This window comes from Harpegnathos saltator, unplaced genomic scaffold (genome assembly GCF_003227715.2).
Source record: "Harpegnathos saltator strain DR-91 unplaced genomic scaffold, Hsal_v8.6 scaffold444, whole genome shotgun sequence".
NCBI lineage: Eukaryota > Metazoa > Arthropoda > Insecta > Hymenoptera > Formicidae > Harpegnathos > Harpegnathos saltator.
In genome coordinates, this window is record NW_020230255.1 from 360,557 (window position 1) to 377,684 (window position 17,128).

The 17,128-nt window shown below is 35.5% G+C and overlaps 3 protein-coding genes and 1 pseudogene across 5 annotated transcripts; 2 read left to right on the top strand and 2 right to left on the bottom strand.

The window, feature by feature from the left end:
• Positions 1 to 826: 826 nt before the first annotated feature.
• Positions 827 to 2,317, top strand: LOC112589248 (putative nuclease HARBI1). The gene is made up of 4 exons (XM_025301737.1): positions 827 to 850; positions 1,154 to 1,358; positions 1,464 to 1,679; positions 1,831 to 2,317. The coding sequence occupies exons 1-4, from the start codon at positions 827 to 829 to the stop codon at positions 2,268 to 2,270; spliced, it is 885 nt and encodes a 294-aa protein (XP_025157522.1). The 3' UTR covers positions 2,271 to 2,317.
• Positions 2,318 to 3,328: 1,011 nt separating this feature from the next.
• LOC112589244 (uncharacterized) lies at positions 3,329 to 7,049 on the bottom strand (annotated as a pseudogene).
• A 340-nt stretch (positions 7,050 to 7,389) lies between these two features.
• Positions 7,390 to 11,179, bottom strand: LOC112589245 (uncharacterized). 2 transcript variants are annotated; one of them, XM_025301726.1, is made up of 6 exons: positions 10,790 to 11,179; positions 9,448 to 9,617; positions 8,647 to 9,327; positions 8,237 to 8,375; positions 7,998 to 8,157; positions 7,390 to 7,723 (listed from the first exon to the last, which is right to left on the bottom strand). In XM_025301726.1, exons 2-6 carry the CDS (start codon positions 9,465 to 9,467, stop codon positions 7,524 to 7,526), a joined length of 1,200 nt encoding a protein of 399 aa, XP_025157511.1. In that variant the 5' UTR covers positions 9,468 to 9,617; positions 10,790 to 11,179; the 3' UTR covers positions 7,390 to 7,523. The 2 variants fall into 2 exon arrangements, with proteins under 2 accessions (XP_025157511.1, XP_025157512.1); XM_025301727.1 differs by lacking the exon at positions 9,448 to 9,617 and having other exon boundaries at positions 7,391 to 7,723; positions 10,975 to 11,179.
• Positions 11,180 to 11,535: 356 nt separating this feature from the next.
• LOC112589247 (uncharacterized) lies at positions 11,536 to 15,054 on the top strand. 2 transcript variants are annotated; one of them, XR_003113395.1, is made up of 4 exons: positions 11,536 to 12,849; positions 13,835 to 14,364; positions 14,506 to 14,725; positions 14,831 to 15,054. XR_003113395.1 is itself a non-coding variant. In XM_025301734.1 (3 exons), exon 1 carries the CDS (start codon positions 12,384 to 12,386, stop codon positions 13,443 to 13,445), a length of 1,062 nt encoding a protein of 353 aa, XP_025157519.1. In that variant the 5' UTR covers positions 11,539 to 12,383; the 3' UTR covers positions 13,446 to 14,364; positions 14,506 to 14,725; positions 14,831 to 15,054. The 2 variants fall into 2 exon arrangements, 1 of the variants encoding a protein (XP_025157519.1); XM_025301734.1 differs by having other exon boundaries at positions 11,539 to 14,364.
• Positions 15,055 to 17,128: the final 2,074 nt, after the last annotated feature.

Below are 17,128 nucleotides of genomic sequence, written 5' to 3' on the forward strand. Positions count from 1 at the left end.
ACATTTTGGAACACAGCCTCAGCCATAGTCAGGGCAGTGATCATGAATCATTTTCCTAGCATGAACTAATGAAAAATGAAAAAGTTTGTTCGCGTCGCATGCTCCAATGTACACCAGGGAGCATTTGGATCACGGATAAGATGGTGGTTGGAGCAAATGAGTTCATGTGCACCAATGCTCAGTGACACGAACGGATTGGAGCAGTTTCTCCTCTTTTAAGATGCATGCAAACATGCAAATTAAACTCGCAGCATGGATCCATTGGAAGATTTTCTCATTGGCTTTAATATATTAATTATGAATGAAATTAATGAAAATCTTTTACCTTTAGCTGTAATCCGTGATTTATTTGTGAAAGACAATGGGAACGACGATGAAATAGAGAGTGAGTATTGATGAAGATGTGACATCCTAACCTTATTTGCTATAACCTCTGAACATTATTAGTTTTAATTTGTCTTTTCGGTAATTATACAGAATATTCCCCTCACCTCCGATTTTGATGAAAAAATATTTAATCGACGCATTTTTTCAAGAGAAACAACTTTTCTATTTGAAAAAATCTCTGTCGGAATCTTATCTGTCGCCTCCGTGACAGATTTCCTAATCTAAATTGTCATCAACTTTAACAATTTATATCTCGCTCCACAAGACAGAGCGACGATTTTTTTAAATAGAAAAGTTGTTTCTCTTGCAAAAACGCGTCGATTAAATATTTTTTCGTCAAAATTGGAGGTGAGGGGGTATTCTGTATAATTACCGTCATTTCCTTAAATAGTTAGTGCATTTTTATTTGATTTTATGTAATTTGTAGATATTGCTATTAATGCAGTTATTGAAATGGCTGAAGGTATTCAAAGAAGACGTAGAACATGCATAACTAATTATATTGAACAAATAGTGCCAATGTATACCGATGAAGAATTTATTATGCATTATCGTTTAAAAAGAATGCTTTTCAGAAGCATGGTGGACAGATTTAGTTATTGGGCACATTTTAGAAATCTAAGAGGTAAGTACTGTTTTTTAAATTAAAGATTTAATATGATAAGTTTTTCATTTTATTTTAAATAAAGTATAATTAATATTTTATATAGGACATGGAGGATTTGAAGTAGTTTCGGCTGAAAAACATATTCTTACTTTTCTATAGTTTGCTGGGCATCAAAGTACAAGTTTCAGGGATGTTGCTGATAGATTTAATTTGTCTCTTAGTGCCTTTGAATCAGTGTTACAAAGAGTCACACAGTTTTTATATGATTTAAGAAATGAATTTATTCGGTATGAACCCACTGAGGCAGAAAAGCAGAGAGCGCAGAGATACTATGTAGAAAATAAAAATTTTCCAGGAATAATTGGTAATAATGTAATTTTTTCTGATGATGTACTTAATTTAAACTTACATTTTTGTAATTTAGTGTGGGTAATGATATAACTTAATTAATATTTCTTTCCTGTTATAGGTTCTATTGATGGTTCACACATCCGTATAGACAAACCTTCTGAAGACCCAGTAGCCTATATCAATAGAAAACATTATTTTTCCATTCACATGCAGGGAACAGTTAATGAGCAGAACAAGTTCTTAGATGTGTTAATTGGATATCCTGGCTCAGTGCATGATGCAAGAGTATTTGCAAATTCTAGTCTGGCTGAAGACTTACCAGCACTCTGTCACAGTATGAATACATAATAATCATAAACAATTATTGTATTATTGTTTTAGTCGAATATCTCTATTCTTGTTTAATTTAGTTAATATACATATACTTTATCGTGAATGTTTATTTAACTTTTGATGTTTATCTTAAGCAAATGTAATTTTTTTAGACGGAAACATAATTCTTGGAGACGCTGCATATCCATGCCTTCCTCAATTAATTACTCCATATCGGGATAATGGACATCTTACACAGGCCCAAAGAAACTTTAATCGTATATATAGTCAGTGCAGAATCTCTGTAGAACATACATTTGGAGTATTGAAACAACGTTTCAGGCAATTATATTTCCTTAAGTTGAGGAACATGCAGTTCATCGTTAAATTCATTTTCGCTTGTTGCGTCCTTCATAATATGGCTGACTTTAATGATATGCAATACATGGAAGAACCCGAGGACGACAATCATGCTGATGTAAATGCACAGGTGTTGTTACCCCATGTCCTGCCAGAAGATAGGGATGAAAATTTTGTTGATGAACGACGTGGTTGTGATCTCAGAGATGAACTATGCCGACAATTGTTCCAAAGACGATTCAACGTAGAGTAGAGATATATTAAGACAAATTTTAATGACTATATGATATATATATATATATAAACATATAAAAGTTCAGCGTTAAATAAATAATATGTTTATATCTTACATCAATATCTATGTTTTCAGTCTTCATATGATAATTCTTTTTCTTAGGTATATTCTTTTTATCATTTTCTCTAATATCGCTATATTGTTTTTGCAAGATATTATTTTGCCTTTTTTGCGTTTTATTACACTTTTAACGTTTTGGAATTTTATACGCGCTTATTGTAAAAAAAAGCAATTGATTATTTTATTTTATGTTTATATATATCATGTGCTCATACATATTTGTCTGAATATACCTTAAAAAGTGGCCATGAGAAGATGATTACTTCTTGTAATAAGTTCTACTTTTTTTAAGTATTCTATGTATATATAGCAAAGTTAAAATACACATCTATATTTTATATTTATTTTATATGTTTATATATGTATTTTAATTTAATTTTTTTACACAAACAATTTAACATAATGATCGTTATCTTAACAATCGTTATATTAAATTATTCATATTAGGAGAAGTTAAGAAAGATAATAAAATCTCTTAAATATTATATTAAAGTTTTATTTGTGATTATAGAATGTCTTTGAACAAAAAAATTCTTTTCAACAATACATATCAGTTATCCACACATCAGTTTGTTTTAATATCATATATTTTATATCTCTAATAATTCTTTCACAAAAAATAAATACAATTAATGTATAATGCACGTGTGTAATATTTCAATAAACTGACTAAACTGACTAAAAATGACTGATGATTAAAAGAAATTGTAATAGTTTTTATCCTTTATCAGCAACTGATTTTAAATAATACTGCTTTATTATGCAAAAAAACTCAATCGAGTAAACTTAACTTTGACTTCTCGAGAAGTTTAATACGAAGTCTTATCGTGCTATCCATTAAAATTAACAGAAAACGAATAAATAAAAATTTGAGAAATTAAATATTTATATTTAATCAAAAACTAAAAACATAACCAACATTGTTTTAAATATGGTCAAATAAAATATATGTTTATATCTAACAATTATTTCAATGTTTTCAGTCATGTAATAATAATTTCTCTGTTGGATTTATCTTTTTGGCCAAATTTTCAAGTACCATAAGTTGTTTTTGCAGAATGATATTTCGTTCTTTTTGCAATTCGTTAAATTTTTGAAGCTCTGTCAGAAATTTTGTGCGTATTTCTTGTTTATCATTACTTTCGTTTTGTAACACGGCACAAATGGATTCTTTGACTGATTGCAAAGTAAGCGCCAATTTGCCATCTCGTACTTTTACTCTTGTATTTGTTAAAGAGGAGCAGCTACCCGTCATTGATGATCTGCTGCTATTAGTCGATAATGTCGGAACTGAAACATTGCTCCTTGTTGGTGACGAATTGTTTCTCGATGACAAGAGATTTAAATTGGTACCTACAGTTACGGGATTCGGTGAATGTAGTACAGAAGAAATCTGCTCTTGTTGCTCTTCATTCTCATTTCTATAATAGAAAACACTTTTAATTACTTATCTAAATGAAGACAAGAATTTAAAAATGTATTTTAGAGAGATCATTACTCACTCAGACAAATTTTGACAGACGTTTTGCAAAATTTCTTTTTGAGAAATAATTCCATTACGGCTAGCTACAATAAGTGGCACTCCACTATGACTTTTTCCAAATATTTTTATCATTTCTCTATAAGGAAAAGTATACAATCCATTAGTGATTAAATATATATACTTTAAATATTTCGAAAATAACAAAAAGAAAGCAAAAATATCAAAAAAGAAAGCTGATTAAACTGCCCAAATAGACATAAAGATATCTTTTAGACTTCTAAAAGATATTTTGCTATGTCTTCAGATGTCTTGTATTTCTGAAAAAGATATTTTTTAGAGATTTAAAAGATACCTTATGCAACAAGTTAAGATATCTTTTACATATTTCGATGAAATGTAAAAAAACACTTTAAGACGTGATATTTTAAAACGTTTACAAATTTTATTTTAGATATCAAAAAATATATTTAAGTTATTTGAAAGATATTTAAGGACATATTAAGATCTAGAAAACATCGAGATCTTAAAGATATGTAAAAGATATCTCATTATAGATATCTTCAAGATATTTCTAAAAGATATCTTTTAGATATTTTTTAAAAATATCTTTTCTTAGAAAATATTTAAAACATATCTTTTAGATATCTTCAAAACTTTCATGTTTTCTGAGTATCAATTGAAAGTATTCCATTTAAAATTATGACACATACAAGAAACAGAATGAACATAAAACTTACTCTTCATATGGAAGAGGTTTTGTGCCTTTTCTAGAGCTATTTTTTCCAGTGGTCCGTTTAATATGTATATCCCATTTCTTCTTCAATAATTTAAATTTATTTTTCATATGATTTTTGGTAGCATTTATATAACCTTTCTTTTGGAACGACTCTGCTAACGCTTGAAACATAGCCTCCTTACTTTGATATTTCCGTTTTTCTCATGTTCTTCATATTCTGAGAAAAATAACATTATACTTTTGACTCCAAATAAAATGGCTATCACTGTTGAAAACACTGTTGAAAACAGAATCATTCTCTTTTTCATTATCTGTCATAAGTTCCTTTTCCATAACTGTGGAAGAATCTGAGTTTATAATCGAAAAATCCAATGAACTCATAATTGTATCTGTATGCTGCGTAGAGCTTGTTGCTGTAATGGAAGGACTTTCATGCAACTGAATACTGGAAGGACTCATCTTATTCATCAAAGGCACTGTGGTTAAGTATTGTGTTAAGTCCGTTGTGTGAGTTACGGCAGAAGTATTTGGTGTTTGAGGCTTAACTAATTTAAATGACAATATTTTTGGCATGACTTTTATAGCTGAGTTCTTTGGAATCATAGATCCTGTTATTAAAGAATTAGCATTCGGGTGTGCTATCATAATTTTCTGATTAGATTCAGCCATTATGGATTGTTTGTCTTGCTGAAGACTATAACAAAAAAATCATTAATATTAAATACAATAGTTGTGTAAGTGAACACTTCTTAACTGGTTAAAATAACTTTAAAACAAATAATGTTGGAATATATTAATCACAAATTACTGAATAATATGTCATATGTAAAATATTACATTTTTGCTCACGTATTAATTCAAATAAAATATAAACATAAGTCACACAAATTGTCCTAAAATAAAATCACTTAACCTATTTTGAATTTACTATTAGTTAATTAATTATAAAAATGCATATTTCAGCAGTCAACTAAAATCTTATGCAAGATATTTTAAATACCTGAATATTTAACACACGTTTTCTTAATTTAGTCGTACTTTTTTGCATTCTTCTTCGCAAAAGTAAACTAATGATTGCGCATGCGCTCATGACAAAACTGTTTCTGCCCAAACTGCACCACCTCCGAAGCTGGGGTAAATAGATCACACTCCTACTTGCTCCTTGAGGAATGCTCCAATGCGACGCGAACGCTTGGTCGCCATATAGTTTCCGGTGATGCAAACGGATTGGAACACATTGGGGCAAATAGGAGCATGTTGGAGTGTGCGACGCGAACAAACCTAAAGACTTCTGTGAATTAGTGAAAAATGAAAAATTTTATATGAATTTGTGAAAATCGAAACATTTCACACGACAATTGAGTCATTCAACATGGCAGTTGCGTTAATTCTCGTTGGATAATTCTTAATGAACATCAAAGAAAACAAAATGATCAAAATAATAATGTCCGTATAGTGCGAAGGATATTACGCGACACACAAAATCCGTTCCCACACAGCACACTTTATCTCAGGGACATCCGATAGACATCATTCTAGGATACTGCAATATATTGGGGATATACAAATGTTCGCTGTTTCAGATGCCACAGATATCCTACGGATATCCTTTTTAGTAACTTTAGTTCCTTTTCAGAAACTTTTAGTTTCCAAAAATTATCATTAAAAGAAATATCCGTAGGATATCTGTAGGATCTATGTTTGCAATCCGTCGTCTCATCGTCGCGCTTTGTTTCGACGAAATCGAGGATTCTCGCCAACACGAGATATTTTGCGTGACTAGCGCGTGATCACGCCGTGCTTGTTTGGTGACGGGACTCACCGTTGTTATTGTCTCTGTTTGTCAGCATATGAACGCCAATAACCTGGCAAAGTTTTAAATCGACAACGGGTAACGTCCCATCTCCGAGCAAATAAAAACAAAAATTAAATGTAAGAACGAAGTTAGGAACCGCTCTTTGTTCCTCACTCCGATCAGATCTCAAATTCGCACGAGACCGACTGCAAGTGTCAATTTCGCTTCGTTCCGCACCGTTTTTCTCTAATCAGCTGCTCAACCTAACCTGGTCGAACCTTTGCGTACGGAGACTCGGTTGTGGCCTCAACTGGCTGATACTTCGACTGGACGTGTCACGTACAACCTTAATTTTCGTCCAAATTGTCAACGGTTTCAACGTGTATTTTGTGTTAACAAAATTGGGATCGCGGGATCGGGAGATGCTCGCTCTCCGACCAGCGAGTATCATCCTTCCAGAAGCTCGGCGAACATCGCCCAAGAGGAGGAAATAAAAGGGAACGATCCCGCGAAACTCAAACGGGTTGTGTCTTCCTTTCTGTCGAACCCCGAGCTCATTGCTGAGCGGTCCCGGTTTCTTTTTGACTTCGTCCAAAAGGCGAACAATCTAAAACAACGGCCCAGTAAGCAATCTGTGCGCAGACTGACGTCAGACTGACATCAGATTCGAGCAGACCCTGTCGGCAGATCTATATCCATCTGTCGAGCCAGTATGCTGTTAGACTGTGTCAGAACCTGCCGATAGGCTCTGACAACAGATTGTCGGCAGTATGCGCGCAGAGCCTGTCGACATGCTGCGATAGCAGACTAACGGTAGAATATACATAGTACCTGTAGACATACTGCGATAGCAGACTGACGACAATATACGCACAGAGCCTGTCGACATGCTATGCCAGCAGATTGGCGGCAGAAATACAGGAGATTCTGTCGCTTTTAAGGTTATGAGGGCCAAGGGAAAGGGAAGGTAATGAGAGGGCCAATAAAATGGAAATTAAATTTTAAATTGTTCTGATAAAAATCTTTATTGTTATATATATTAAATGATATATAAAACAAAAAAAGCTACTTTCGGCCGGTCAATTAAAAATCCAACATTTGTCCATCTAAATATTTACATATATACATCTTGTTAATTTAATCTGTAACTTCTTCCTCCTCTTCTTCTGGCCAGTCATTGTTCCACAGGTCCCGATCATTTTCTTGTCCTGCTGACTGATGTGGGCGACGACTTTTACTCCGGACTCTCTCCTTTGCAGCTCGGAGAGCTTCTCTTATAAATTGTTGAAAGTCTTGTTGAGTCGGCCTATGAAAATAGGGATTTCGACATACAGCATCTGAAATAAAATGTAAGATATTACTTATTGGCTGCGTTTTGAAATTCACTGCCAGTCCTGAAAACCTATTCACGTTATTCACCTATTCACTGTTCACGTTACGGATGTTATAAAATATCTGTACTGGCAGTAAATTTCGAAATCTAACTATTATAAATTACTACATATATATTTGCATATATATATATGTGTGTGTGTGTGTGTGTGTATGTGCGCGCGCGCATGTGTGTGTGTGTGTGATGTGTGTATAAATAGAAATGTTAAAAAATCTTACCGAAAATTGCAAGTACAAGTCTTACATTGTATAATGCCTTCAGCCCTTTTCGACCTCGCCATGAAAAGAGAACGGAAGCTGAATCTGCGATGCTTTCCTTTAGACATAGAGTTATCGCTTTTTTGGCATTGAAGCCTCCAATGTTTCTAAGATATTGCACCTGCCAAACATAAATTTCTATTATTACGTTTAATAAGTATTACACATGTCATAAGTCTAAAGTTTTATTTTTTACTTACAACGTTATTATATTCATCATCATTACTTTTTTCAAATGCCTCAACGTCCTCGACAGATTTTATCGGTATGATGCTTGGTTTTATTATTTTTGACCTGTTATTCTGTTTCTGTGTATCCCGAAGAATAGCATATATTTCACTGAAAAAGAAAACGTGTGTTGAAACATTGATATTGACAAGAAATGTGTTATACTAAACTTTTATTTAATCCATTCTACGTTATACAAACTTGACTTTTGCCTCAATTCGATTTAACTGCTCTTTTTCATCATCTCTCTTGGAATGATTAATGAACACCACATGCTTAAATATAATTGTATTGACTTTAAACAAACGTTCTAACGCGAATTTGCACCTGTGCGAACAAAGGGTATATATATATATATATATATAAATGCATATAAATTTACTTATTATTTGTCCTGTCTCCAGCCTGCGCAAAGTTGTGATAAGTATGTCCATACATGCTGCTGTCTCCCTTCCTCTGTACGTTAGTTGGGACTATATTTGTTGCTTGGCCATATGGGCCCCTTCGCTGTTGTAAATGTGTGTATGTATTGGAGTCATTTTCATGCTGTGAGTGTGTATCTAGCTGTGTTTCTGGCTGCGAGTGTGTATGTAGCTCTGCTACTGTTATTGGCTGTGAGTGTGTGTGTAGCTTTGCTACTATTTGTGGCTGCGAGTGTGTGTGTAACTCTGCTACTGTTTGTGGCTGCAACTGTGTGTTTAGTTCTGCTACTGTTTGTGGATGCGAGTGAGTGTGTAGATCGGAGTGTGTTTGTGGCACCGAATATGTATACAACTCTGATCGTATTTGTGGCTGCGAGTATGAGTGTGGTTGTGGCTCCATTATTTTTAACTCAGTGCACAGGTCAGATTGTTGTTGCGCATTACAATTTGGTTGCATAAAACTATGCAATGAGACATCGTTGCATCGTTCAGCATCTTGTTTCATCATTCTTCGAAGATCATTGATATCATCATCAATATCTACTGCCTTTGCCATTCTCTGTCGCTTAGGGGCTTCATCAGATGACGAGGTTGTCATATATCGCAAAGGTTTGCTTACAATATGTTTTGTTCGGAAACTTCTGTAAATAAACAAAATTCATATTTAATATATTTAAATATTGTGTTATAGATTGTTTTTCATTCAACGTGATCTCTGCGATACACATACGTAATTCAATACAATATACGCTAGTACTTACGTCTTTTGCGAATCTATCATTGTAAGAAATTATATACGACGTGGATATATATTGGGTGAGTGCAAAAGTTCGTGCGGAGTTTCAATAGATGGAGTTATAAGCGTCGTAAAGTGTTGTCATTAATACTTCCATCTACATATTATATAACGTTGGAAAGGTGACGTCTTCAGCTGTTATTAAAAAAAAAATCATTTGTTTTCATACAAACTGCTTCGAGAAATATCACTTTAAAAATGAGTATCGATAAGGTGCATTTACGGCATATTATGTTTTACGAGTTTCGGAAGGGAATAAACGTTGCCGCAGCCGTAAAAAACATTCAGGATGTTTATCAGGATGAAGCACCAGCTAAACGAACTGTGGAAAAATGGTTTGCTAAATTTCGGCGCGGAGAATTTAACCTTGAAGACGAGCCACGCTCTGGTCGACCTTCTGACATTGATGACGATGTTTTGCGTACTTTAGTGCTCAATAATCCGCGAATTTCAACAGAAGAAGTTGCTACAGCACTAAACGTTGACCGATCAACCGCTTTTCGGCGTTTAAAAAAGATGGGATTCGATTTGAAGCTCGATATATGGGTGCCCCATTTGCTGACCGAGAAGAACAAAATCAAGCGAATTTCTGTAGCCGTTTCTTTACTCGGGCGGCTCAATAACGAGTCGTTTTTGGATCGACTAGTGACGGGCGATGAGAAATGGGTCCTCTACAACAATGTTCAGCGCAAACGGACATGGAAACAATCAGGTGAGCATGGTGACGCAATACCAAAGGCCAGTTTGCACCCGATGAAGGTGATGCTCTCTGTTTGGTGGGATTGCAAGGGCATAATCTATTTCGAGCTTCTCCCCGCTGGCGAAACGATTGATTCGGACAAGTACTGTCGCCAACTAACTAATCTGAATCGAGAAATAAAAGAGAAACGTCCGATTTTGTCAAATCGCAAGGGAGTCGTCTTTCATCACGACAACGCCAGACCACACGTTTCGAAAAAGACGCTGCGCAAACTGAAGAGCCTGAAATGGGATGTCTTAACGCATCCACCGTATTCTCCTGATATCGCACCATCTGACTATCACTTGTTCCGGTCATTGCAAAATTATTTAAATGGAAAAAACTTTGACTCTTTGGAGATCTTAAAAAACGGCGTCTCTTCGTTCTTCGAATCTAAACCGCGCAGTTTTTATGGTCCGTTTTTATGAGGCATCCGTATGCTGCCAGAACGTTGGGAAAAGATTATAGAAAACGATGGAGAATATATCATTGATTGAATAAAGATTTTTGTTTGCATAATCACTGTGTGACTTTTACTCACAAACTCCGCACGAAATTTTGCACTCACCCAATATATATCCACGGGATTCAACTCTTCACGTTGAGTGAAAGTGCGGTCACTTTGTAAAATAAAAATGGATGAAGGACGCAAAATAATAGGAAAGAGAAAAGGCGAGAACGAAAAATGAAAGCAGCTTTTTGGAACAACAACAGCGTGCACAGCTATCTTGGAAGCAATTCAGCGAGGCTCACCACGACCAGGTAACTGCCGGCTGAAAATCGGCTTCGAAAAATGTTAGCACGATTCAATTGTTTACATTTCCTTCACATGGTTACCAATGCTGCGTTCCGATATTTACTGCCAACACTGAAATTCTATTGTAATGCCAGCGGCACACGGTGCTTGTTTTCGTGTTGGATTGTTTGCTGGATGAAAACACTGCGTTCTGATTGGTACATTTCCATCCATCTCCGGAAATGCACCAATCAGAAAGCAATATTTTTATCTAGCAAGCAATGGCCGCGTTCAGTAGAACAAAGTGATCAGAGAGCGCTTACTGATTATTGTCTGTGATTGGAGCATTTTTTTAGATTCTTCATAGACCCAGAAGTATTTACCAATCAGAAGCGAGATTCAGTGGAAAATCTAGTAATGTTGTCCAACTGTTGAGTCTGCTGAATGCAGCCAATCAAATGTAAAAGCTCATTGAGCACTCAGTGAGCGGTTGTAGGGTGCATTCCGAAATTTACTGTCAGTATTGAAAATACGTAATTTGTGTCACGTATATTATAGATTTTCAGTGCTGCCAGTGAATATCAGAACGCAGCCGTAGTACTGAATGCACCCATTGTATCCATAACAGGTATACCTACACTGCGTTCATACGATCTTCGAGTAGGATCAGAACGTGAATAATTTCTCTCTTTAGTGAGCACGAATAGCAACTTTTGCATTTGCGACGATTAGCGATATTACAGATTTTATTACAGTTTATTACAGTTATACGTAAGACTCGCACGATAAACACGCACTTATGAATAATTACATGAATAAATCATTTGTGTCGCGGAAACCGGCACATAAGTTATCCCCACGATACCGATCTATAGTTCTGTGTAAAATAAGGGAGCGTTTAAAGTTGGCACATATTGCAACATATAAAAGTGTAGATGGAAAATCAAAGAATAGTGCCAATTTGCAAAGCTGTGATTCCCATAATTCATTAACTCCAGAATGTAGTACCTCTGAATTTCGTTTTGTTAACAGTGTTCCGCACTTTGCTGATGTAGAGTATACTTTTTGCAATGATTCCATGTCAAATGATAATTCTCATATAGTACATAACAGAAACATTATTAATGATGATTCTTCTTCATCGTCTTCAAATACATCTGAATGTGGAACATTGTTTCATGACAATTTTGGCCAATCATCCTTTCGTGAACAGCTAGCTTCCTGTTTTGTTGACAACAATTTTACTCATGTTTAAGGTAATAGTGTATTATCTCTTCTTAGAACACATTCATGCTTCTCTAATTTGCCCAAAGACACTAGAACACTTCTTAATACACCATGCAATAATATTGTTGTGTTAAACGTTGAGCCAGGAGAATACATTCACTTTGATTTCCAAATAGCTTTAATTGAATATCTTTCATATATGTCCATGGCAGCAATTCCTTCACATATTGAATTAGATATTCACACAGATGGGTGTACATTAGATAGAGCGGGTAGTGTTCATCTATGGCCTATTCAATGTAGAATAGCGAATGTACAACACGCCAAACCAATAATTGTTGGTATATACAAAGGTTCACAAAAGCCCCATAATCCGAATAGTTTCTTCGAAGCATTTATTACAGATATTCTAACAGTTGTGAACAATGGAGGCATACAGTTCAATGGCAGTAATATTCCAATACGACTTAGATGTTTTATAGCAGATGCACCAGCTCGAGCTTTTATTCTAAATCATCGTGGTCATCTGTCTAATAAACCATGCTCAAAATGCAAAGTTAGTGGAACAATAAGTGAAGGTCGCAATGTTTTTAAAGGAATAAATCATTCTGTAAGAAGAGATGAAGAATATGTTGCAGTTGTGGACGAAGATCATCATAAAGAAGGTACAAGTCCATTATCATTAATTCCTATAGGAATGGTTTCACAAGTTCCTTTCGAGTATATGCATTTAGTGTGCTTGGGCATCATGAAAAAACTATTATCTGCATGGGTTTCCGGACGATATTCACGTGCATCAAAACTTTCTGCAAATGCCATTAGTGTCATATATGAAAGATTAGATAATCTCCAACAATATATTCCCTCTGACTTTGCAAGACGTCCCAGATCTCTCCAAATATATTTGAAATATAAAGCGACAGAGTTCAGGCAGATTGTGCTTTATACAGGTCCAGTTATTATGTATGGTGTGTTAGGTACCCAGTTTTATAAGCATTTTTTGTTACTACAAGGTGCTATAAGGGTTCTCGTTTCAAATTCACCATCTAAACAACTTCTCAATTTTGCAGAACTTGCACTGCAAAAATTTGTTCTTCGTTCAAGTGATCTCTATGGTGATAATTTTCTTTCTTATAATGTGCACAGTCTTCTTCATATGACTAACGATGTCCGGCAGTTAGGAAGTTTAGATTCTTTTTCTGCTTTCCCATATGAAAGCAACATGTCCATTTTTAGGAAATACTGTAGAAAACCGGGTTAGCCACTTCAACAGTTCTTTAATAGGATGAAGGAAATAGAAATGCATGGCACAAAGTGCAATCAGGAAATAGATTCGTCAATTCGTGTATTTATGCCACTGAATAATGGTGCTACTTTTTCACAGTATCGTAAGATACAATTTAATCAGATACTTTTAAGTACAGATGTACGTGATAGTTGCTGCATGTTGCATGATGGTTCTATATGCATTGTCTTCAGCATATTCGTACATGATTCTTCCTATTACTTGGAAGTAAAGAAATTTTTAAAAATAGACGACTTTTACGATATTGGTATACCATCTTCATCTATTCAAGTGTTCAAATGTAGCAATTTATGCAGTGATTTTCTTTTAGTGAATGTTAACGAAGTAAAAGTTAAATGTTTCAGAATGCCTTTTTGGCACTGCTCTTTAACGGATGACACTGAAAGTGACGATTATGAGGAAATCCACAGAGAAACAGGCACATATATTGTTGCAACAATCATACATAGTGAAGTGATTTAGTGTTTTTCCTATTAGTTATCAGGAGTTTAATATTTACGCAGAGTGAACTGTTTACAGTGTTTCTGTTAATAATTTTCTTTTCAATGCACGTGAAAAAAATATTTTAGAATACATCGATGGCGATACTTTCCGACCAGTCTTAAAAAATGAATGTGGATTAGGCCTATAGGGGAAACCACAAAAAAAAACGCGCCAAACTATGTACCGCAAGGTGGTGAGGAAACCATAGTCTTTGCAAAAAAACTTCACCAAATGTTGAACGAATCTCATAATGTTGAGTATAAAGAATTGGATAACGTAATCTTTATAATATCGCATCTGTACAACTTGGAGGTAATTTTTTTAAATATTAACGACGTAGACCTATTCTGTGCGACTTCCCATAAACTCACCAGTGAAATATGTAGTTACGGTAAGTGACTATAATATAAGTACAAGGTTTCTTTAAAGTTTGAAAAAAAAATTTTTTCTTGTAAGTAAATATATATATATTTTTCTTTTATTGAAACATTTGCATCTTGCAATATTAAATATTTTTTCTATCGCATTTTAGTTATACCTAATGCCAAACAAAGCAATGGCTAGACGTATAGCTGCCTTATAATTATGCATCGACTTGCATCGAGGAAACGAGATAGATGATAATTTGTTACCTATGAGAAAGAAGCATTTGAAAATGAAGCCTAAAGACGCCGAAGTGCCTACTTTGCCGGATGAAAGGAGGGCGGATTTTTCGGACCTGGTACAACAGAAGACAATATTATTTTAAAAAGGTAGCTACTAATTTTTCTATTGAACAAATAAAAAGAAATCTGATATTCCCTCTTGTTATTATGTTGTAAACGGTTCTTCAAAATATGTATTCTGTTTTTTTACAGATAGCTGGGGCATTGACGGATTGTAAGCCAATAGTCGGAGTGCCGTCTTATCTATATTAATAGGGAATTAAGTTCTTCTCTACCAGAGGAGTAAAATACACACGGCAGATGTACTTATCCTTCTGAAGAATCGGCCGTTGGATTTGACATATTCACATTGGAAAGTAGCTTCTTTTATTTTGTATATCATTTAATGTGTATAACAATAAAGATTTTTATCACAATTATTTAAAATTTAATTTCCATTTTATTGGCCCTCTAATTATATAACTTTAAAAGCGACAGAATCTTCTACATTTATGCCGCCAATCTGCTGGCACAGCATGTCGACAGGCTCTGTGCGTATTCTGCCGCCAGTCTGCTGGCACAGCATGTCGACAGGCTCTGCGTGCATTCTGCCGCCAGTCTCCTGTCGGTCTATGCATACATTCTGCCGCTAATCTGCTGTCAGAATCTGCTGTGAGACTCTACGCGCACTTTGCCGCCAGTCTGTTGTCAGAATATGTTAAAACAGATTCTGCATGCAACCTGTTGCCTTTCTGTCACTAGACACTGCTAACAGGCTCTGCGCAAAATCTGTTTGCGCAGGTTTGGCTATCTGGGGGACTTTTGTATATCCTCAGGATCTCAGTAAGCAAATTGTGCGCAGACTGACGTCAGATTGATGTCAGATTCGAGACCCTGTCGGCAGACCCTGTCGGCAGATCTATATCCATCTGTCGAGCCAGTGTGCTGCTAGCTGTTGTCAGAACCTGCCGATAAGCTCTGACAGCAAATTGTCGGCAGATTGCGCGCAGAACCTGTCGATAGATACTGCCAGCAGATCGGCGGCAGATTGCGCGCAGATTCTGTCGTTCCGTAAGTTATTCTGCTTAAAATCTATTATTAGGTGTACAAATGAATAATCCAATTTTTTCAGCTACATTCAATGTTTATTTTAAAAGAAATTAAATTAAATTGTTCAATCAAAGTATTCGCCGTTGCTTTCTATAACTTTAAGCCATCTTCTAGGCAGCTGATAAATTCCATCTCGGAAAAATGTCACGTCTTTGGACACGATAAAGTCGTCAAGCCATTTTTGGATCTCATTCACTGATTGGAAGTGCATATCGGACAAGGCGTGTTGCATCGACCGGAACAAGTGATAATCGGATGGAGCAATATCTGGTGAATACGCCGGGTGCTACAAGACGTCCCAGCCAAGACTCATTATGGTGTCTTTTGTATTGAAAGCAATGTGTGGCCTGGCCACACATTGGCCTGGCGTTGTCATGCAACAATTTCACTGGACTCCTTTGCCAGTATATGGGCGTTTTCGTTCCAATTCTTGACTCAAGCAGATTAATTGACGTTAGTAGCAGTCCGCAGTAACTGTTTCACCGGGTTCCAACAACTCATAATAAAGCACGCCCTTGATATCCCACCAAATGCAGAGAAGAATCTTCTTTCCGAAGCGATTGGGTTTTGCGACCGATTTTGATGATTCGCCGGGATTTACCCATGACTTTCTGCGTTTCGGATTGTCATAGAGTATCCATTTCTCATCGCCTGTAACGATTTTCCACAAGAAAGACTTTTGATGCTGCTTATTGAGAAGAGAAAGACACGCTGCCACTCGTTGATTTTTGTTGGTTTCAGTAAGTTCATGCGGAACCCATTTTCCTTCTTTCTGGATCTTTCCCACCTCATGTAGGCGTTTGGAAATCGTTTGCTGCGTTACTTCCAACTGTTCTGCAAGCTCTTTTTGTGTTTTTGTGCCAAATTCTCAGCGAGCAGTTGTTCCAAATCATCATTATCGCACTTCGGAGGGCCTTCAGGGCGTTGTTTGTCGATTAGACTGAAATTACCGCTTTTAAACCGCTTAAACCAAAATGCGCACACATCGTACGATACAACACCTTCGCCGAAAAAGGAACAAATCGATTCGCACGCTCTTGCAGCATTTTTTCCTTGTTGGAATTCGTAAAGAATGCAGTGTCGGATATGCACCTTATCTGTTAGCATTTTCGACTGTACTGAATTGAATACTTTTGAAGGTTATGTTGGGCCTTTCGCCAAACTATATGTTCTTCTTAATAGCTATATGTCAACATTGCATAATCACGAAAGAGCGGGAAAATGTATGCAATTTAAAATTGATTTCATAACTGCTTAAAATAATTTGGATTATTCATTTGTACACCTAATATGTTTTATTAAAATTAATAATATTGTATTCTGTTTTCAGTTCGTCAGATATGACATTGTTAAATATTAGATAAATTAAATCAGATATGGTATTGTTAAATATTGGATAAA

Bases quoted from the DNA above. Each gene is read 5' to 3' on its own strand.
- LOC112589248 (XM_025301737.1), top strand. From the start codon at position 827: ATGCAGTTATTGAAATGGCTGAAG. The intron at 851-1,153 runs GTATTCAAAGAA...ACTTTTCTATAG, and splicing joins AGTTATTGAAATGGCTGAAG to TTTGCTGGGCATCAAAGTAC. The intron at 1,359-1,463 runs GTAATAATGTAA...TTCCTGTTATAG, and splicing joins AAATTTTCCAGGAATAATTG to GTTCTATTGATGGTTCACAC.
- LOC112589245 (XM_025301726.1), bottom strand. From the start codon at position 9,467: ATGATAGATTCGCAAAAGAC. The intron at 9,328-9,447 runs GTAAGTACTAGC...GTTTATTTACAG, and splicing joins ATGATAGATTCGCAAAAGAC to AAGTTTCCGAACAAAACATA. The intron at 8,376-8,646 runs GTAAATTTATAT...TTTCTTTTTCAG, and splicing joins GGAGACAGGACAAATAATAA to TGAAATATATGCTATTCTTC.
- LOC112589247 (XM_025301734.1), top strand. From the start codon at position 12,384: ATGTCCATGGCAGCAATTCCTTCACATATTGAATTAGATATTCACACA.